Below are 19,012 nucleotides of genomic sequence, written 5' to 3'. Positions count from 1 at the left end.
AAATTAAAATTTTAAATCAAATTGAATTTTTGCCACAAAAAATAACACATTTTATTTATCAACGAATGAAAAACAATTCATTTTACTTTTGAATATAATTTAGACTGTTTAAACTACTGCTTTCTACGGGGACTCATATTTTCTTATTTATTTGTATTTATTTATTTTGGCTTTTTAAGATAGGGTCTCAGCTAGTCCAGACTGAACTTGAATTTACCTTGTAACTGAAGCTGACCTTGAAGTCCTGACCCTCTTGCCTCTACCTCCCCAATGCTGAGAACACAGATTTGAGTTACCACACCTGGCACAGATTAACGGTATTTTTTCACGTGATGATTTTTGATTGGTAAAGTTACTTGTATGATTCAACAGTTATTCCTAAATTTAGGAATATGCCAATAATGAAAATTTTATTCTAATTCTAACCATATCCAGAGACTTGCTTCATTTTTCTCTGAAGACCAAAGGAATGCAGTTTAAAATGTTCCATTATCTGAGTGTTACCCTTCTGCCAGCTGGATGTTTACTTACTCACTTTCGATGTGTGAGTCACTGAAAGTATTTTTTAATGAATTGGTTTATTTTTTATGGGTGTTTTGCGTGTGTGTGTGTGTGTGTGTGTGTGTGTGTGTGTGTATGTGTGTGTGTGTGTGCAGTGCCCATAGAGGTCAGAGATGGTTGTGAATCACCATCTGGGTGCTGGCAATGGAACCTGAGTTCTCTGGAAGAGCAACCAGTGCTCTCAACCTCTGGGAAACTTCTCCAGCCCTTGAAAATCTTTTGAAAATTCATCCAAGGGATGAGCTAAGCATTGTAGCCCTCTAAGCTCATTCTAGTGCCACCATTTGTCACGTTGCTAACCAGATAATGGAATTAAGCTGGAAAAGGTGGCCTCGGAGGTGATTTTCACCTAAATGTCCTCTCATTCCCATCCTTTTTTTTTTTTTAATAGAAGCCAAAAAAAGTCAGATATTTAATTCATAAACTGACAGCTCACATGAATCCTCTTTCTTAAGCAACATAAGAACATGCCTCCGTTCAGGTTCCAAGTCACTCTGTTAGACATGTGCAAAACAGAGAGCCTGGTCTTCTCCTCTGAGCCAGCAAGTGAGAGGGAGTTCAGACAAACCTGGGAGGCTTGTATCAACCCACATTTCTGCAGCACATCAAATGGAGCATCTCCTCCTAGGTAAAACTATAAATTGCCTCTCCAGAGCCCACCTCCTAATTAACAAACCAGTAAAGCTACATACAAGAAAAGAATTAGTTAATATAAGTGCTCATGACCAGAGAGTAGTAAAACTGGGCCTTGAACCCATGATCCCTGACTTCTCACCCGGGCCTTCCAGTGTTTATAACAGCATCTTGTGGACATTCAAAATACTATCCCTGTGGAGAAATAATATTCTACCTCAAAGGACAGTTTTCAGGAGTCAGTTCTCTCTTTTCACTGTGTGGCTCTGGGGGATTGAACTTGAGTCATTAGACTGGGCAGCAAGTCCATTTATTTGCTGGCCCATTTCGGGGGTGGGGGAGGTGTCTTTCTATTGTTGTTTGTGTTGTAAATTTTCTTGAAGCCCTAATGTTTTAGGGCCTGCTGTACTCAGTAGATTAACCATATGGATTTCTACGCTTTTGTTCTGGGCAGGAAGAGGTCAGGATAGTGTATCAGGGCCAACAAAGGCATGTATAAGAAGGGGTATTTCTCTTCAAGCGCCGAGGACCAGAACAGCCAGAGAGGCAGGCCTGCATCTTGACTCTGGCTCTCTTCCACCTACTTCAGCATGTGTTTTAAGGCTCATGTCATATTACCTCAGCCATGAGCTATTTTTTTCCAAAGACTGCTGAAATAAATTGGGAAAAAAAAAAAAAAAAGCCCAACGTTCCTAAGTGGACTCTCATGGGCTTTTAGTGCACACTGCATAAATAAAAGATTTACTTTAGAGCTCAGGAAGAGAAAATGTAAATAAAAGCCAGCTGCTCCTCTCTGAGAGCAGAGGACACCTGACTTCACACCGCTTTTGCCCATGCCCCAGTAAATGTGTGGAGGGCTCAGTACCAGTGGCATTGGCTGATGCTTGATTCCTTACCCCCTAGATATGTGTTCATTTTCAGGGTTCATCAGTGGGCAGCAAAGACTTAACCCACTGAAGGGACTGTGACTATACCTGAGGAACCAGGAGGCTGAAGAACTGACCTGTCGTTTCTATTTTCTATCAGCTGAGAGCTGTCCCGTTATCATAGGTGAACAAAGAGAGGCAGGGGGCTCAGTGGGTAAGGGCACTGGCTGCTCTTCCCCAAAACCTGGGTTCCGTTCCCAGTCCCCACATGTCAGGTCATAGCCATCATGTAACTCCAGTTCCAATGAATCCCACACCCTCTCTAGCCTCCAGGGGCACCAGGCCCACAGTGCACTTACATACATGCAGAAAAAAATAAAACACTCATACACATAAAATTAAAAATAATAAATATTTAGATAGAAGGGGCACAAAGATGATACACATAAAACGAAAACTAATAAATCTTTAACTAGGAAGGGCTTGAAGGTGAAGAATGTGTGCTGTGTCTTTTTAAAGCAGGGTCTCACTAGGAAGCTCTGGCCGACCTGAAATTCAACATGTAGACCAGTCTGATCTCAAATTCAGGGAGACCATCTGCCTCTAACTCTGCCCCTCTGCCCCTCTGCCCCTGCCCCTGCCCCCTGACGACCGCCCTTCTGCCCCTCTGCCCCTCTGTCCCTCCTCTGCCCCTCGGTCTTTGCCTCTGCTCCTCCTCTGCCCCTCTGCCCCTCTGCCCCTCTGCCCCTCTGCCCCTGCCCTCTGCCCCCGACCACTGCCCCTCTGCCCCTCCTCTGCCCCTCCTCTGCCCCTCCTCTGCTCCTCTGTCTCTGCCTCAAGTGCTGAGATTAAAAATGTGAGCCTCTATCCCCTCCAGGCCAGGGTCTTACATATTTCAGGCTGGTTTTGAACTCACTAGGTAGCTGAGGATGACCTTCAACTCCAGACCCTCCTGCCTCCACCTCCCAAGTGCTGAGATTACAGGTATGGATTACCAAGCCTGGTTTGTGTGTTGCTGGGGATAGAACCTGGAGCTTTGTACATGCTAGGCAAACACTCTGAAATGAACTACATTCTATTTTCAGGCCCTCAAAATATTCTTAACCTTCTTAATTCAGCATTTTTAATGCATTTAAATAATGAGGAAGCACTGATTTTCTTTTTCTCACATAAGATTTCTAATTGTAATATGATATCAAAGATTAGATTTTTCAAAAGAATGCTTTTAATTATTTTTTTAAATTATTTAAAGAAGAATTTGTTAAGATATACTCAAAAGTTTCAGAAGCCCTAATTATCTAATATGCTAATGATAAATTGTTATCTATTTATTAAAATAAATCATATGAAGATCACTCACTTGATTTAAACTCTTTATAAGAAAAATTAAGTCTGAAGTAGTCTAAACTTCACTAAGATTTATTTTCTTCTTCAAAATGCCTCATCTAACTAAATTATTTTGAAATAGAAATCACTATATTACTAAATCCAGAAGGAGGCATGGTGGCTCACACCATAGTCCCAATACTCAGAAGGCAAGAGGGTATCCACAAGTTGGATATCAGCCTTTTCTATGTAGAAAGTTCCAGACCAATCAGGAATCATGGAGAGACCTTGTCTCAAATAAATTAATAAGCAAATTTACCAAATCTTGTTGGTCAACAAACCAACAAGTAACCAACAGTGACAATGTACATGTTGCTTATACTGAATTATTAGCACTAACCAGGGACATTGTTTTGTATATGTTGCTTATACTGAATTATTAACACTAGCCAGGGACATTGTTTTGTACATGTTACTTTTACTGAATTATTAACACTAGCCAGGGACGTTGTTTTATACATGTTGCCTTTACTGAATTATTAACACTAGCCAGGGACATTGTATTGTATATGTTCTGACTCTTTTATTTGTTTAAATGTGTTATTATTTATGAGAGGGGATGCGGGCATGTGTGTGGAAATCAGAGAACAAGTCTCCAGCACCGGTTCTCTCCCTCCCACCTCACATGGGTTCTTAGCATCAAACTCAGGTCATCAGATTTCTGAAGCCGACAACCCACTGAGCCATTTTGTCAGCCCCACCCTCTGACATCCATGAAAACAAGCCATTGAAACCAAAGCCACTCCTGCATAGGTGAAGACAGTGAAGAGGGCTGAAAATTATGGCAAATCGCTTTGATTGGCCATTTATCCTTTTTCCATAGAAGTTTCTCAGCACTTCATTGGGAACCTGATAGCATGAGGTCATAAAGATGAAGTCTGCATGGGCATCGAGCCAGGAAGAAAGCCGTCCAGAGAGTCCTCTTAAAGGCGGCTGTGGAAACTAGAACCCTGGCAGAGCTTAGGGCAGGGATACACCGCACATGGACTGTCATCAGATTCCCCAAGCTCAGTCCTGGCTCTGCGACTAACTGGACGTGTATGTGTGTTACTGCTTTGCTCTCTGTGTGCCCAGCTTCTTCTTCTGTGAGCTGAGTGATGACAGTAGGGTTGCCTCAAAAAGTTGTGGAGAGAGAAGAGTAGGATGAGAATGTGTTTTGGAAATGAATAGCCCACGGCACTTGGTAAGCACATGGCCCAGCTGGACCAGACAGAGCTCTAGGCAGTCACGGGTGGCATCAGGGCTCAAAGTAGCCTCAGATCGATGTCATTGCCACACCGCCGTTGGGCAGCCTGGGCCTGTCCCACAGGGACTCTGGACTTTGAGGCATCTACTGTTAGATGAAATGAGGAGGAGCTACCTGGTGTCTTGCTGCATACACTTTGAACATGGAGAATTCATCTGGTTAGAGATGATCGACTTCTTCCGTGTAGGACAAGCTCTATCACTGTCCATGTCTGAAGGTGGAATCTGGTCTTTCAGATGATGCACAGATGAGAAACCAAGCAGGTCACCGCCCAAATTCCAATGCTACTATTTCTTGGCCTTAGCCAAAACACTGATTCCTCATTCTTAAGGTAGTAATACCTACTTCCAGATACCAATACCAATGGTTTCCCAGAATACCTGGTATCTCAGTGCTCAGTTATGCTGGGAAGTTGTATGTATAGTTTTATATTCATATATCAATATATCTGAAGGAGTTTTATTTAGAGCTGGTTCAGAAGTTCACCATCCTGACAGGAGAAGCAAAGGCCTGGTCTCACCTTGCCATCTGAGTGTTGACTTAGACCCTCTCAAAACTGGGCTTAGAGTCCTAAGAGATGCTTACTACAGCCAGAGATTTGGGACCTTCATCAGATGGAGAGGAGTCTGACTCATCCCTTGACTTGAGACTGCTCCTCAGCAGCAGCATTCCTAACCTGAAATCGCCCAGTCTAAGCATCATGGGGACCCATCAATCTGGTAAATGGAATGGAAATGTCTACGCAGAGGCTGGAAAGATGGCCCAGCAGTTAAGAGCATGTAGTGTTCTTGCAGAGAACCTGAGTTCAGTTCCCAGCACCCATATCAGATGGCTCAGAACTGCCTGTAAGTCTAGCCTCAGGGAATCTGATGCCTTCTTCGGGACTCCATGGACGCCTAAATACACACACACACACACACACACACACACACACACACAAATGCACACAATTAAAAATAAAATAAATCATTTTTTTAAAAGCCTAAGCAGACATCAAACTAAATTTGTGTGCTGTATAACTAACTATCCTTTATACTTACCAACATGGTCTATGTCTGGAATCTTATCCACAAGTGTTCTCTGTGAAAACTCCCTACACACTGGGCAGTGGTAGTGCATGCTTTTAATCCCAGCACTCAGGAGGCAGAGGCAGGTGGATCTCTGTGAGTTTGAGGCCAGCCTGGTCTACAGAGTTAGTTCCAGGACAGCCAAGGCTGTTACACAAAGGAACCCTGTCTCAAAAATAAAAAAAGAGGGGGCTGGAGAGATGGCTCAGAGGTTAAGAGCACCAACTGCTCTTCCAAAGGTCCTGAGTTCAATTCCCAGCAACCACATGGTGGCTCACAACCATCTGTAATGAGATCTGGCACCCTCTCCTGTACACATAATAAGTAAGTAAATCTTTTTAAAAAAAAAGAAAGAAAGAAAGAAAGAAAGAAAGAAAGAAAGAAAGAAAGAAAAGAAAAAAGAAAAGAAAAGAAAAAAACCTCCCTACACATGAGCACATGTGTGCACACATGTACAGAACCATAAACACTACTCAGCTGTTAACCCACCTACCAGCTGCTCTCCAAGTTCAGTATTTATGGTCTTGAACATGGCTGTGACTTTGAAGAAGAGGTACAGTGATATTTTATGTTTGATCTGACCCTCTTGCCTTTTCCAGGCAAAACAGAAGCATATTTGGAAGCCATCAGGAAAAACATCGAATGGTTGAAGAAACACAACAAAAAAGGCAACAAAGAAGGTAGGAGGTTGCTACAGCCACACCTCACAAACTCACCCATTTCCCCCAGGGTCTTTTCACTCTGCCATCCTTAGATTCCAACTGACTGAGTTAACATCTCCTCTCAAACTCAGACTCTGGGATGTCAGAGGGATATGGCCCCCACTTCTCTTTCGTTTTTTTTGGTTTTTGTTTTGTTTTGTTTTGTTTTAGTTATTGTAGAGAATAATGGTTTTGTTTTGTTTTTTTGTTTTGTTTTGTTTTTCCTGTTTGTTTTGTTTTTGAGACATGGTCTCACTGTGTAGCCTAGGCTAGCCTGGAAGTTTCTGTGTAGACCAGGCTGGCTTCAAACTCACAGCGTTTCACCTGCCTCTGCATCCCTAGTTCTAGGATTAAAAGTGTGCAACACCACACCACACCAAGCCCGAGTAATGGGTTTTATTACGGCATTTTCCTAAGACTTTGTTCTTATTGGTCTTCTCCCTACCTCCCCCAGCTCTTTGTCTGCCTCCTGCTGGTCCCCCACCCCCACTTCAGTAGCTCCATCCCTGCTCCCTTGTCACATATATTTCATTACCCTTGTCTTCCATAAGATCTCTTCTTGACCTTTCATGGTCCTCTTTCTAGTTTCCTGTCCTATGCCCTTACACACACACACACACAAGATACATACAAGAGTTAAAATCCAGAATCTGCATCTACAATTAGAACATGCTGCCTCTCTTTCTGGGTCTGGTTTATTTCACTTAACATAGTTTTCTCCAGTTCCATTCACTTCCCTGCAATTCTCATAATTCCATTTTTCTTTACGGCTGAATAAAATGTCGTGGTGTAGATGAACCACCTTTCTCTGTCCACTCACTTGTTGACGAGCATCTAGACTGATTATACTTTTTGGCTGCTATGAACGGTGCAGCACTACACATGGATGTACACATAACCCTGGGCCGGGCCTAGGACCACCACATGATCCAGCGATACTAAACACTCTTGGGTTTATATTCAAAGGGCTTTATTTGCAGTTTTCTTGAGAAAGCATTGTCCTAGCTTCTGTAGTGATGCAGTAGTTTATGTCCCCACTGTGGTGTGTAAGGACCTGCTTCCCTAACATCCTTAGTGTTTGTTTTTTCCTTCTTAGCCACTCTGAGTGGGGTGAGATAGCTAAGAATGTGAAACATACTGTCAAGTATTCAAAAACTGCCCATTTGGATCTCTGTGAGTTCGAGTCCAACCCAGTTTAAGTAGTGAGTTCAGGGATAGCAGAGCTGAAGAGTGGGATACTTTTTCAAAACAAAACAAAACAAAACAAAACAAAAAAACCCGCCTGTTCAGTCCATTTGCCCATTTATTGATTGGATGATTTTGATTTGTGTGGGTGCATTTACACAAGTGTACATGTGTATATATGTGGGAGGCCAGAGATCACATCAAGTGTCTTCCTCAATTGCTTTTCACTTTATTTTTTATTACACTTGGGGAAGGGTACACACATGCCATGGCAGGTCTCTAGAAATCAGAGGACAGCTTGCAGGAGTTGGCTTTCTCCTTCGACCATGGAGTCCTGGTGATCAAATTCAAGTCACCAAGCTTGTCAGCAAGCACCGTTACCCACTGAGCCATCTCCCTGGTCTTTTATATTGTTTTTTCAAATAGAGTCTCTCACTGGACCTGAAGCTAGCCATTGGCAAGACTGGCTGGCCAGTGAGCTTCAAGAATCTGCCTGTCTTAGCCAGGTATGGTGATGCACACCTTTAATCTCAGGAGTTGGGAGGCAGAGATGGGTGGATCTCTGTGAGCTCAAGGCCAGCCTGCCTTCTTTAAAATAAATAAATCCAGTGTTCTACCTCCCCAGCACTGGATTACAGATGTGCTCCACCACACCCAGCTTTTCACACTGGCGCTGGAGCTTTGAACTCGGGTCCCCATGCTTGCATGACAAGCATTTTACGTACAACTGATCCATTTCCAGCTGCCATGGTTTAGATTTGTGATGTTTAACTTTGGTGGCTCTTTATATAGTCTAAGTATTAACTTCCTGTCTGGTGTAAAGTTGACCAAGACTTCCTCCCCTTCTTCCTCTTCACTCTAGTGATAACTTTTTGATTCCATGTGATCCCATTTGTCATGTCCTGGAGGTATTTCCTGTAGCATTGGAATCCTTCCAGAAAGCTCTTGCATATGCCCGTATCTGGAAATGCTTTTGCCATCTCTCTCTAGCGGTTGCAATGCTTTAGGTCTTATATCAAGATCAAGAGTATGTGCTGCTCTTGCAGAGGACCCAGGTTCAATTCCCAGCACCCCCTGCCATCTCCCAATTATCTATAACTTCATTCCAGAAGAGCCAATGACCTCCAGAGGCACAGACCTACATGCAGGCTAAACAGCCATACACATAAAATAGTTATAGTCAAAGTTTTTTTTTAAGTTATTTGATCATTTTGAATTGATTTTTGTGCAAGGTTAGAGGTAATTACATGTAATTTCATTCTTCTGTGGAAATCCAGGTTGTTTTTTTTTTCAGCACTATTTGTTGAAGAGGTTATGTTTTCCTCCCCAATGTATGTTTTGAATACCTTTGTCAAAAATTAGGTGGGATTTATATCTGGTCCCCTATTCTATTATTTGTCTACATTTCTCTTTTTTTAATTGGTACCACACTGTGTGTGTCAGTATGGCTCTACAGTATAATTTAAGGTCTGGTTTTACACTTCCAACATTGGTCTTTCTGCTTGTTATTCAGGGTCTTTGGAATTTCCACGTGAGGTTTAAGATTTTTTCTATAGTTCTGTGAAGAATGTCATTGGAATCTGATAGGGATGACATTGAATCTGTACACCATTTTTTATATTAGAGTCATTTTCACGATATTAATTCTTCCAGTCCACGAGCATGGGACACTGTTCCATCTCATTTCTTTCACTTCCTTGCTTAGGTAAAGGACTGGGGCTGGCCTGAAACTCATGGAGACTAGGCTGCCCTTCAACTTACAGAGATCTGCTTGCTCTGCCCCCACGGTGCTGAGATGCAAGGTGTGCACTGCCACACCTCACTTGGTGGCTTTTTTGTTTCATTGGTCTTTTGAAGCTGTTATGAATGGGGTACTTTTCTCATTCCCTTCTCAGTGGGTTTGTTATTATTTTGTGGACAGGCTACTGCTGTTTGCGGGTTGATTTTGTACCCCACTGCTTTGCCAACATGTTTACCAGATCCGAGAAGGACGGTGGAGTCTTTAAGGTCTTTTCGATGTAGGGCCATGTACTCTGAAATGGGGACAATTTCACTTCTTTCTATTCTATCTTTGTTGATTTTCTTTCTTTATCTAACTATGACTTTAAATGCTGTTCTGAATAAAAGTGGACCAAGTGTTCACCTACCTCATGAGAGGTGTTAGAAGTATTAGAAGAAATGTTTTTAGGTTTTCCTCTATTTAGTATAAGGTTGGCTGTAGGTTTGATATGTGTTTATCATGTGTGTTTTTTATTGTTTTTATTGAAATATGAAACCTTGTTTCTTTTTTTTCAAATCATATTTTCAAAGCATTTTCTTTTTTTACTTTATTATGAAAAATATCAAGTAAAGACAAAGTGAACAATATAATATTCCCATGTTTCTAGCACCCATCTTGAATAAGAATCAGACTTTTGGCATTTTGTCTATCCTGTCTTACCTACCCAGCTTTCTTCAAGATTTATTGTTATCATTGTCATTTGTTTTGTTTGTTTGATATGAGAGAGGGTCTCACTCTATACGCCAGGTTGTTGTCAAAATCACAGCAATCCTCCTGCCTCAGCCTCCTCAGTGCTGGAATGATAGGTGTGAGGCACCTCACCTGGCTCTTAGAGTTTTGGTGGGTTTTTTGGGTTTTTTGGGGGGTTTTTTGTTGTTGTTTTTTTCGAGACAGGGTTCCTCTGTAGCTTTGGAGGCTGTCCTGGAACTCGCTTTGTAGACCAGGCTGGCCTTGAACTCACAGACATCCACGTGCCTCTGCTGGGATTACAGGTGTGTGCCACCACCACCTGGCATCTTAGCATCTTAGAGTATTTCAAACAGGTATTTTCTGAGCACATATTGGGAGTATTCTGTAGCCACAAAGGCAGTCCCTCACTTGCATAAAACAAACTTAAGAACCAGACCCTGTTCAGAGTTCCAGAGATGTAAAGGACAAGAAGATGCAGCAAACATACACACACACACACACACACACACACACACACACACACACACACACACAGAGGCAGGCAGCTTACCATATCCTGGGACTCTGCTTGGACTGCTCAGTATTGTCCTCCTTAAGCATAGGAGCACTAAGGAGCTGAGAGGGTCGGGTGGGTCATCTTGGCAACACAGACAGTTGGGGAAAGGGCTGCAGGGAGGTAGAATCTCTTGCTTTGGGAGAAGTGATAGCTACAATTAATAAGTGTGCAAGGAGACTATTGTGTTCCGGGAACTGGAGCTGTTTATTCCCCCCCCCCCCCCCCCCCCGGGAACCTGTGTGTCTATGGGGAGGGTCAGCAGTTGAGTATAGGAAGTGATGGCAGCCAGGCCAGGAAAGGGGCTTATATGCTCCACAATGTAGGGTAAGTTTTAGCCACAGGAGCCTAAGCTGGAAGCTAATGTATCTTTAAAAGAAAAGCATCCAGCAGTAGTGTGGTTACAGACTGAAAATAAGGCCCTGGAGAGCAAGTGGGGGCCAGGATCTGGAGCAGAACCGTGAGGCAAGAAAAGATGAGGCAGAAACATATGCAAGCAGAGGAAATGAAGAGAGAAGAGAGGCTCATGGGCTGTGAGGAGTGTGAGCAGTTCAGACTGATTCCAGGTGTCCAGCCAGGGCAGCCGCAGAGCAATGCCCCCAAGCTGTGGAATCATTTAGATCACAAAAGATCTCCTAAGCAACAGTGTGCCACCCTGAATATGAGAAATGTGCTAACAGGGAATTTTGCCATTGTGGGACATCATAGATGAAACAAACACAAAGTTAGTACAGATCACACTCCATGTGACCTCCTGATGCAATCAGGTGATGATGCAGTGAGTCTGGTACGTGTCATCCCAGCACCTGAGAGTCTAAGGCAGGAGGATCACCATGAGTTTGAGGTCAGATAAGGCTCCAATAGTGCGTTTAAGACCAGTCCTGGTAGCTGGGCAATGGTGGCACACACCTTTAATTCCAGCACCTGGGAGTCCAAGGCAGGAGGATCACCATGAGTTCAAGGCCAGATAATTAGCTCCATAGTGAGTTTAAGACCAGTCCTGGCTACAATATGTGACCCTGTCTCAAAACAAGAAAAAAAACTAGCTGGGGATATAGCTTAGTGCTAGCCTCCTGGAATATAGAAGGTTTAATCACTAGTACCACAAAATAGACAAATAAGTGAATAAACAAATTAAGGAGCAGGTCAAAGGAAGTGCTCATTCAAAAGGCAGACAGACAGACAGACAGAAAGACAGAAAGAAGCCAGCCAACATCAACCTCTGGCCTCCACATGCATACACATATGCACACCCACTAAGATGTTTCCACACACATGCAAACATGCATATACATACAGACACATACAAAACAATTTACACGAACCTTATTTCATCAACCCTGACACTGTTTTAAAATGCAAATTTTCTGTATCACTAAAGCTATCAAGGACTTCAGATACTCAAAAATTAAAGTGTTCCTTTGTTTTGGTTTATCGAGACAAGGTTTCTCTGTGTCTCCCTAGCTGTCCTGGAACTCCCTCTGTAGACCAGGCTGGCCTCGAACTTAGATATCCACCTGCCTCTGCCTCCCCAGTGCTGGGATTTAAGGCGTGCACCACCACAGCTTGGCAAATGTTCCTCTGAGTATCAAAGAAATTCATCATGCACCAAACTGCATTCGAAAGCAGGTGCAAATCGCAGACACACCAGTGTGGAGTGTTCACTTCTGATTCACACTTGCATCTGACTTCTGGTCACCACCAGCACTGTGCTATCCCCATCCAGTCCCATTCCAGAGTGAGCCACCCAGGGAAGCCTCGAACCCTGTGTTTGAAGAAGGAAGGGACTGTGAGAAAACTTCACCCTGAGGGTACTGTCTCTGTTTTCTTTTGCCTCCAAGCAGCAAGGACACCATGTGGTAAACAGTGAGCTCTGCCTCACCTTCCTCATGAGCTCTGCTTGGCGTGCACAGGATGACTCTTGATGCCTGTGGAGGTAGAGATGCTAGGGTCCTGTCTTGACTGCAGCTGTGTAGACAGGACAACTTACAGTGAGCTCTGACCTTTAGCCTCTGCCATTTCCCTGTTTGCTGGGGGGCCTGGGTGACCTGAATCTCATTCTAAAACCTAGGTTAGGAAAATCTGTGTGGTGTGGTTACAAGGATGCTAACAAACTCTTTGTATTGTTTACTTCCTGTTGCTGTGTTAAAATGCCGTGGCCAAAGGTAGCCAATGGAAGAAGGAGCTGATTTGGGCTTACAGCTCCAGAGAAAGGGTCCAGCAGACAGCTAGAGCAGGAAACTGGCTATCACAGTTTATCGATTCACAGATAGTAGAAAATGAATAAGAGCCCTACATAGGGTAAGGCTATAAATACTCAAAGCCTATCCCAGGGACATACTCCCTCTAGCAAGGCTACATCTCCTAAGAGTTTGATCATCTAAGCATGACCAACTGGGGACCAAGTGTTGAACATGATCTTCCGGAGGACATTTATCATCCAAACCACAAGACTCTTGGTTTTTGTTTTTCAAAACAGGGTCCCAGGTAGCCAAGGCTGGCCTTGAACTTGCTAGATAGTAGAAAATGACCTTGAGCTTCTGATCTCCCTGCCTCCACCTATATAAAGCCCTAAAGAGAAAAAAAAAAAAAAAAGGCGTGCTTTTTAAAAAGTAAATTGCAAACTGGGCATGGTGTCACATGCATGTAATTCTAAGACTAGGAAGGCTGAGGCTGGAGAATTGACTCAAGTTTAAATCTATGGTCTTCATAGTGAGTTCTAAACCAGTCTAAACTACAGAGTAAAACCCTGTTTCAAACAAAGAAACAAAAATTAATACTTAAAGAACCAAAGAGACATGGGAAGGGTGTGAGGGTCTTTAGAAAGATGGTGTGGTCTTCCTTGAGGACCTCTTCATTTTGGGTGCATGGTTTGATAGTTTGCCTAGATTTTTAAAGATGGACATAAGAAACATGTAGCATGAATTGTTAGGAGGTCTTATTAATAAAATCAAACCTGATGCCAGTTATTGGGGTGAAAGCTGGAAGATCAGAGAGACAGAACAGGCCACAGCTAACCTCACCTGGCCAACTTCTCAGCTGATCCTGTTTCCTCAGATTGGAAGCCTCTGTGTCCTTATCTCAGCTGAACTGCCTCTCGAAAGCCTAAAAGCTTCACCAGCCTAGTTACTGGTCTTCACGCCTTATATACTTTTCTGCCTCCTGCCATTACTTCCTGGGATTAAAGGCTCATTGTTACCAGGCCTGGCTATTTCCAGTGTGGCCTTGAACTCACAGAGACTCAGACAAATCTCTACCTCTGGAATGCTAGGATTAAAGGCGTGTGCTACCACTGCCTAACCTCTATGTTTAATATTATGGCTGTTCTGTTCCCTGACCCCAGATAAGTTTATTGAGGTGCACAATATATCAACCACAGAAACATGAAAGGTTTGACCTTTTAATCCATGTACAGAATTCAGACAGCCATGAAATGATCACAGAAATTCTTAACTTGGAAAAACAAAGGAAAAAAAATACCAACAAGCTGAAATCATAAACTCAGGAGGTTGGAATAGCTGCTTCTAACCATAATTTTGCTACATATGTGAAAGCAGGAGTTTCTGGACCATTCTTGATTCAGCAGCAGCACCTTCTGGGAGTTTGTTTAAAATGCAAAGACTGGGTCCTTACCCAGTGTGAATCTGCTACTCTCCAAGAGCCCCATGCACACACACAAACATTAAAATTTACAAAGCCCTGGTCTATGAACCTGTTTTCTTGTTGGCCAGAAGGGGTTGATGGTATATTCCCCTGGGTTGTAACAGAGAGATAATATGGTACCCAGAAACACTTTAAACAGCACACACAGTACAGCCCAAACCCAGAACGTCATGTCTTCCATCATGAAGGTCAAGCCTGGAAATTCACTTAATACACAAAATGTCTCTTAATGATAAAAACTGTGATGGGTTTTCTTTTTTCCCTGATCTTTGCTCACAATATCCTAATCGTATTTTCTAGGCTATGACCTTTCAAAGATGAGGGACTTTATCAACCAGCAAGCTGACGCTTACGTGGAGAAAGGCATCCTGGATAAGGATGAAGCCAATGCTATCAAGCGCATCTACAGCAGCCTGTGAAAATGGCAAGCAACCTGAGCCTTTCAACCGGTCCAGCAAAAACAATATAGCTTCAAAACTACTTTGGCAGTTAAAGATTTACCAGCCCAGGAGTATTAGAATGTGCTGAATGTATAGTAGTTAACCCCTTAGAAATGGGTAAAATAGAGCTCTCTCGCCATAAATACCTTATGAAAAGTCAAGTGTACGTACACTGAGGTTTTTGTATATAGAATCCATATTCCCTCTTGGATTTACATTTTATAATCAGAGCTGTGCTGCTCTGGAAAAGCCTCTAGTGGGTTGAACACACATCTGAGCCTTCTTCCCACTGTTTTAAGCTCCCGGAAGATCTGAGCGGTCCTGTCTCAAGGCATGCTGGACACCTGAGCACCTTGTTGGATGTTTGTTAGAGGATGTTTCCACTAGCAGTTCTCTGTTGGGCACTGAAATAAATCCACGTTTCTTCATAGCCTTGATGCTCTGAGAAACAGCGGCTTAATAAAAAAAAAAAATAGAAATAGAATTATATCTTTGTTCCTCCCTCTAGCCCAGTGGTTCTCAGTCTTTCTAGTACTTTGACCTTTAATACAGTTCCTCGTGTTGTGGTGACCCTATCTGTAAAATTATTTTCAATGCTACTTCCCCTACTGGTCTAAGGTGAGCCCTATTGAAAGGGCCGCTCAACCCCCCAACAGGTCAAGATCCACAGGTTGCAAACTGCTGCTCTAGCCGGTCCCAACTACTCTCTTTCCAGCCCCTTCCGTGTCCCCAACATACAAACAACAAAACATCTGCTTTTGGGGATGCCCTTCTTCTTTTTTTTTTTTTTTCTTTTTCTTTTTGAACACCAGGCTGGACTTGAACTCACAGAAATCCACCTGGCTCTGCCTCCCGAGTGCTAGGATTAAAGGTGTGCACCACCACTGCCCATCAGAAATGCCCTTCTTAATCAACTCTCCGTTAGACTCAATGACACGAAAAGGTTGAAAATGGGTACAAGAATCAGTGAGTATAGCCTGGGAGTGTAGCAGTGACAGAGTGCTTGTGTAAAGGCCTGGATTTAATCCTCAGCACCACACACACATACACACACACACACACACACACACACACACACACACACATAAATGCACACCTATATGAACACATACACACACACACATGAACACATAAATGACATACACATAAGTACACACAAAAAAATTGAATTTATTAACAATTTACTCCCTACCTGTATTCCCTCCCCCTTTTTTTTAAAACTTCTTTGAGTTTTCAGACACTTATTGCTCATTCCATAGAGATGAACATTGTCACACACTGTTCAAAAGCAACGTCAACATTTCTGCTCCATTCCAGACATCTAACCTGGATTTGCCACAAGCCAAAGCAAAGGAGCAGGCAGCATGGGCAGCCACAGAGATAAAAATCACTGGGAAGAAAAGGTTGTAAACTTTAGGTTCCTGCAACTTGTGTGTTGGCCGCCACCACAAACACAGGACTGAAAAACAACCACACAGCCCAGTGGTCCTCCCTGGACTCCGGTGCTCCCAAATCATAGGTGGCGCTGGAATACACCGCTCAGTGTAAGATAATTGCGTAAGTACATTATATGAGCTTGCCGGGAACCATAAACATAACAAGCTTTGAGAATTAGCTGCACCTGTTTCCAGGGACCTGCTGGTGCCTATGCCGCCGTTCTGAAGCCAGTCACACTGGGTTTTCATACCTAAGATAGCTCCAGAGGCAAACAAAACACAAAGCCTGTCAGGAACACACAAACTAATCTCTCCTGGAGTTCTGGAGAAGCCAGTGCCCAGCCGCAGGTGAGTGGGGAGAGGGAGGTTTGAAACGCCTTTGCCCAAACTGCATTTCCCGAGGCACGATGACCCAAACAGTTTAATGAATCATTGGTGTCAACCGACTAGCCACAGCACACATCTGCTCCTACCTCAGATAGGAAACCGGTTCAGGCTGGATCATCTTAGCCTCTCACTCTTGCAAAGTGTACCGAAGTATCTATGCAGGACTTTTTTCAGTAAGAAATTTCTTTCTTTTATTGTAATCTTCTTAGTGCCTCTTGGTAACCAAGACAGAAGGGGCACACTTGATCCTATTTTATAAACAAGAACATCCCTTCACAAAGGGATCAAGGCCACTGGATAAGCTCACATTCTCGGGGTCAAACCTGGAGCAGAAGTCAGGTTTGAGAACCTAGGGCCTCTCTCCAGTGAGTCTATGCCAAGGTACTTCAGTACTCTGTCCATGGGGCAGAAGGAGGGGGCACTCAAGTTTGAGGGAAATCGAGCTACACAGCAAGACCCTGTCACAGGAGAAAAACAAACAGAAGTGGCCAACCCTGGTGACAAAAGCCTGCAGTCCCACTCTGAGGAAGTGAGGCAGGAGGACCGGAAACCCAAGGTTGCCTGGGAAACTTCACAACTTGCAGTTCCAGGCAGCCCGGCCTGTGCGGCACACCTCAGGAGGCTGAGCAGGACTGCTGTGCGTTTGAGGCCAGGCAGGGCTACATAGTAAGTTTGAAGTCAGCCTGGACAAGATCCTGTCAGAACAAACCAATAAAATATCCCTCTAGTCCAGTACAGTTAAATCATGGCTACAAAATTACTCAAAGTTTGAGGACAAGATAATTTTAGCTAGAATTTGCTGACAGGAAAAAAAAAATAAAACACTTGAGAAATACATTTGAGCCTATGGTCATAATTTCAAATTTGAGCTCCTGTGATTTCATCAATCTTGGCCAAATTAAATACGTTTCTGCAGGACATAACTATATTTTTATTATTCTTATATCCACGGTAGCTTGCTTAGGCCTCTTCTGTCTTCCTTTTTGTTTTCTCCTTTTCCAGTTAAACTTCCACAGCTCAAGTAGTAACAACAACAGACACACACAAAAACAAACAAACAAACAAACAAACAAACCAGCGGCAGCAGCAGCAGCTATACTGCCAAGAGAAGAGCCTAACTCCAAGCTGGAGAGACGGCCTCAAGGGCAAGCACAGGGAACTGAGTTCAGATCTCTTGCACACATGAAAAGGGCATGGGGGCTGGAAGGGTGGCTCAGGGAATAAATCTCTTGCTAAGCAACCTGGGGCAAACTGGATAGCTAAACTAGCTCGAATTGGTGAGTTCCAGGTTCAGAGAGAAAGAGCCTGAATCAATAAATAAAATGTAAAGCAATAGAGGAAGACACCTGATGTCATCTTCCAGAAACACACACACACACACACACACACAGAGAGAGAGACAGACAGACAGACAGACAGAGAGGGAAAAAACACCCTATTTCAAGGGTGCTATGAGCAACAAAGAACAAAACACAAAGGATTATGCTAAGTGAGAAACCAATCAGCAAGACAAAACCAGCTTCCACTTCCCATCATGGCACCTACAGGCACTCCCAAAGCTGAGTCTGTGATTGTGGTAGTTTGAATGAGAATGGCCCCAGATGGTCACCAGATGGACCTGTTTGGGGAGGACTAGGAAGGTGTGGCCTTGATGGAGGAGCTGTGTCTAGGGGAGGGCTCTGAGGTTTCAGAAGCCCAGGCCATTCCCAGTCAGTTCTCTCTGTCTCACGTTTGTGGATCAACATGTAAGCCCTCAGTACTGGTTCAGCACCATGCTTGCCTGCCTGCCTGCTGTCATGCTCCCCATCATGATCGTCGTGGACTCACCATCTCAAACTGTGAACCCCCCAAAGCTCTTTTTTCTGGATGTTGTCTTGGCCATGGTGTCTTAGCATAGCAACTGAAAAGTTACTAAGGCCATGACCTGGGACTGCAGGCTCTGCTCCATGAATACCCCAGGGCACCTGGTCCTGATGAGCAAAAAAGAGAGAGGCACAAAACAAGAAGGAAAAAATAACAGAGCAGAAGAAAGGGGACAACGGGAGCAGGCAAACAGAAGTCGCTTTTACTCCCCAGACATCAGGCTCTTTAGGGGATGCTGGGGAGGGATAATGATGGGAAATTCCTGTGGAAGCCTTGTTAAACCTCATTAACCTCAGTAAACTCATTTAAACTAGTAACTGAGTAGCTGTCAAGACTAAAAAAAATCTATCCGCTGTCAATGGTACATAGCTGAAAGTCTGCTGCTGTAACCTATACACGTAATAAAGGCAAGATGAACTAACTCAAACAGACAACTAACTTTTAATTTAAAGGAGCAGTGATGGATGACACACTGTTGAGTCTGAAGTGGCACTGAGACAAACTGTAAATGGAAAGCAATGTGTCTCACACAGCTGTAGTTTTGTCTGTCCTTCT

At 43.5% G+C, this 19,012-nt stretch overlaps 1 protein-coding gene across 1 annotated transcript in view; it reads left to right on the top strand.

The window, feature by feature from the left end:
• Scg3 (secretogranin III) overlaps positions 1 to 15,244 on the top strand; it is a 41,737-nt gene extending 26,493 nt beyond the window's left edge. Inside the window, exons 11-12 of the mRNA XM_036192766.1 lie at positions 6,359 to 6,439; positions 14,632 to 15,244. Of these exons, the coding sequence (XP_036048659.1) occupies positions 6,359 to 6,439; positions 14,632 to 14,750 (200 nt within the window). The 3' untranslated portion in view covers positions 14,751 to 15,244. The remainder of the gene's footprint in view (positions 1 to 6,358; positions 6,440 to 14,631) is intronic.
• The last annotated feature ends 3,768 nt before the right edge of the window (positions 15,245 to 19,012 follow it).

Source organism: Onychomys torridus, chromosome 7 (genome assembly GCF_903995425.1).
Source record: "Onychomys torridus chromosome 7, mOncTor1.1, whole genome shotgun sequence".
Classification (NCBI taxonomy): Eukaryota; Metazoa; Chordata; class Mammalia; order Rodentia; family Cricetidae; genus Onychomys; species Onychomys torridus.
Note: the sequence above shows the minus strand (reverse complement) of the source record. Positions and strands in the feature narration are given on the sequence as shown.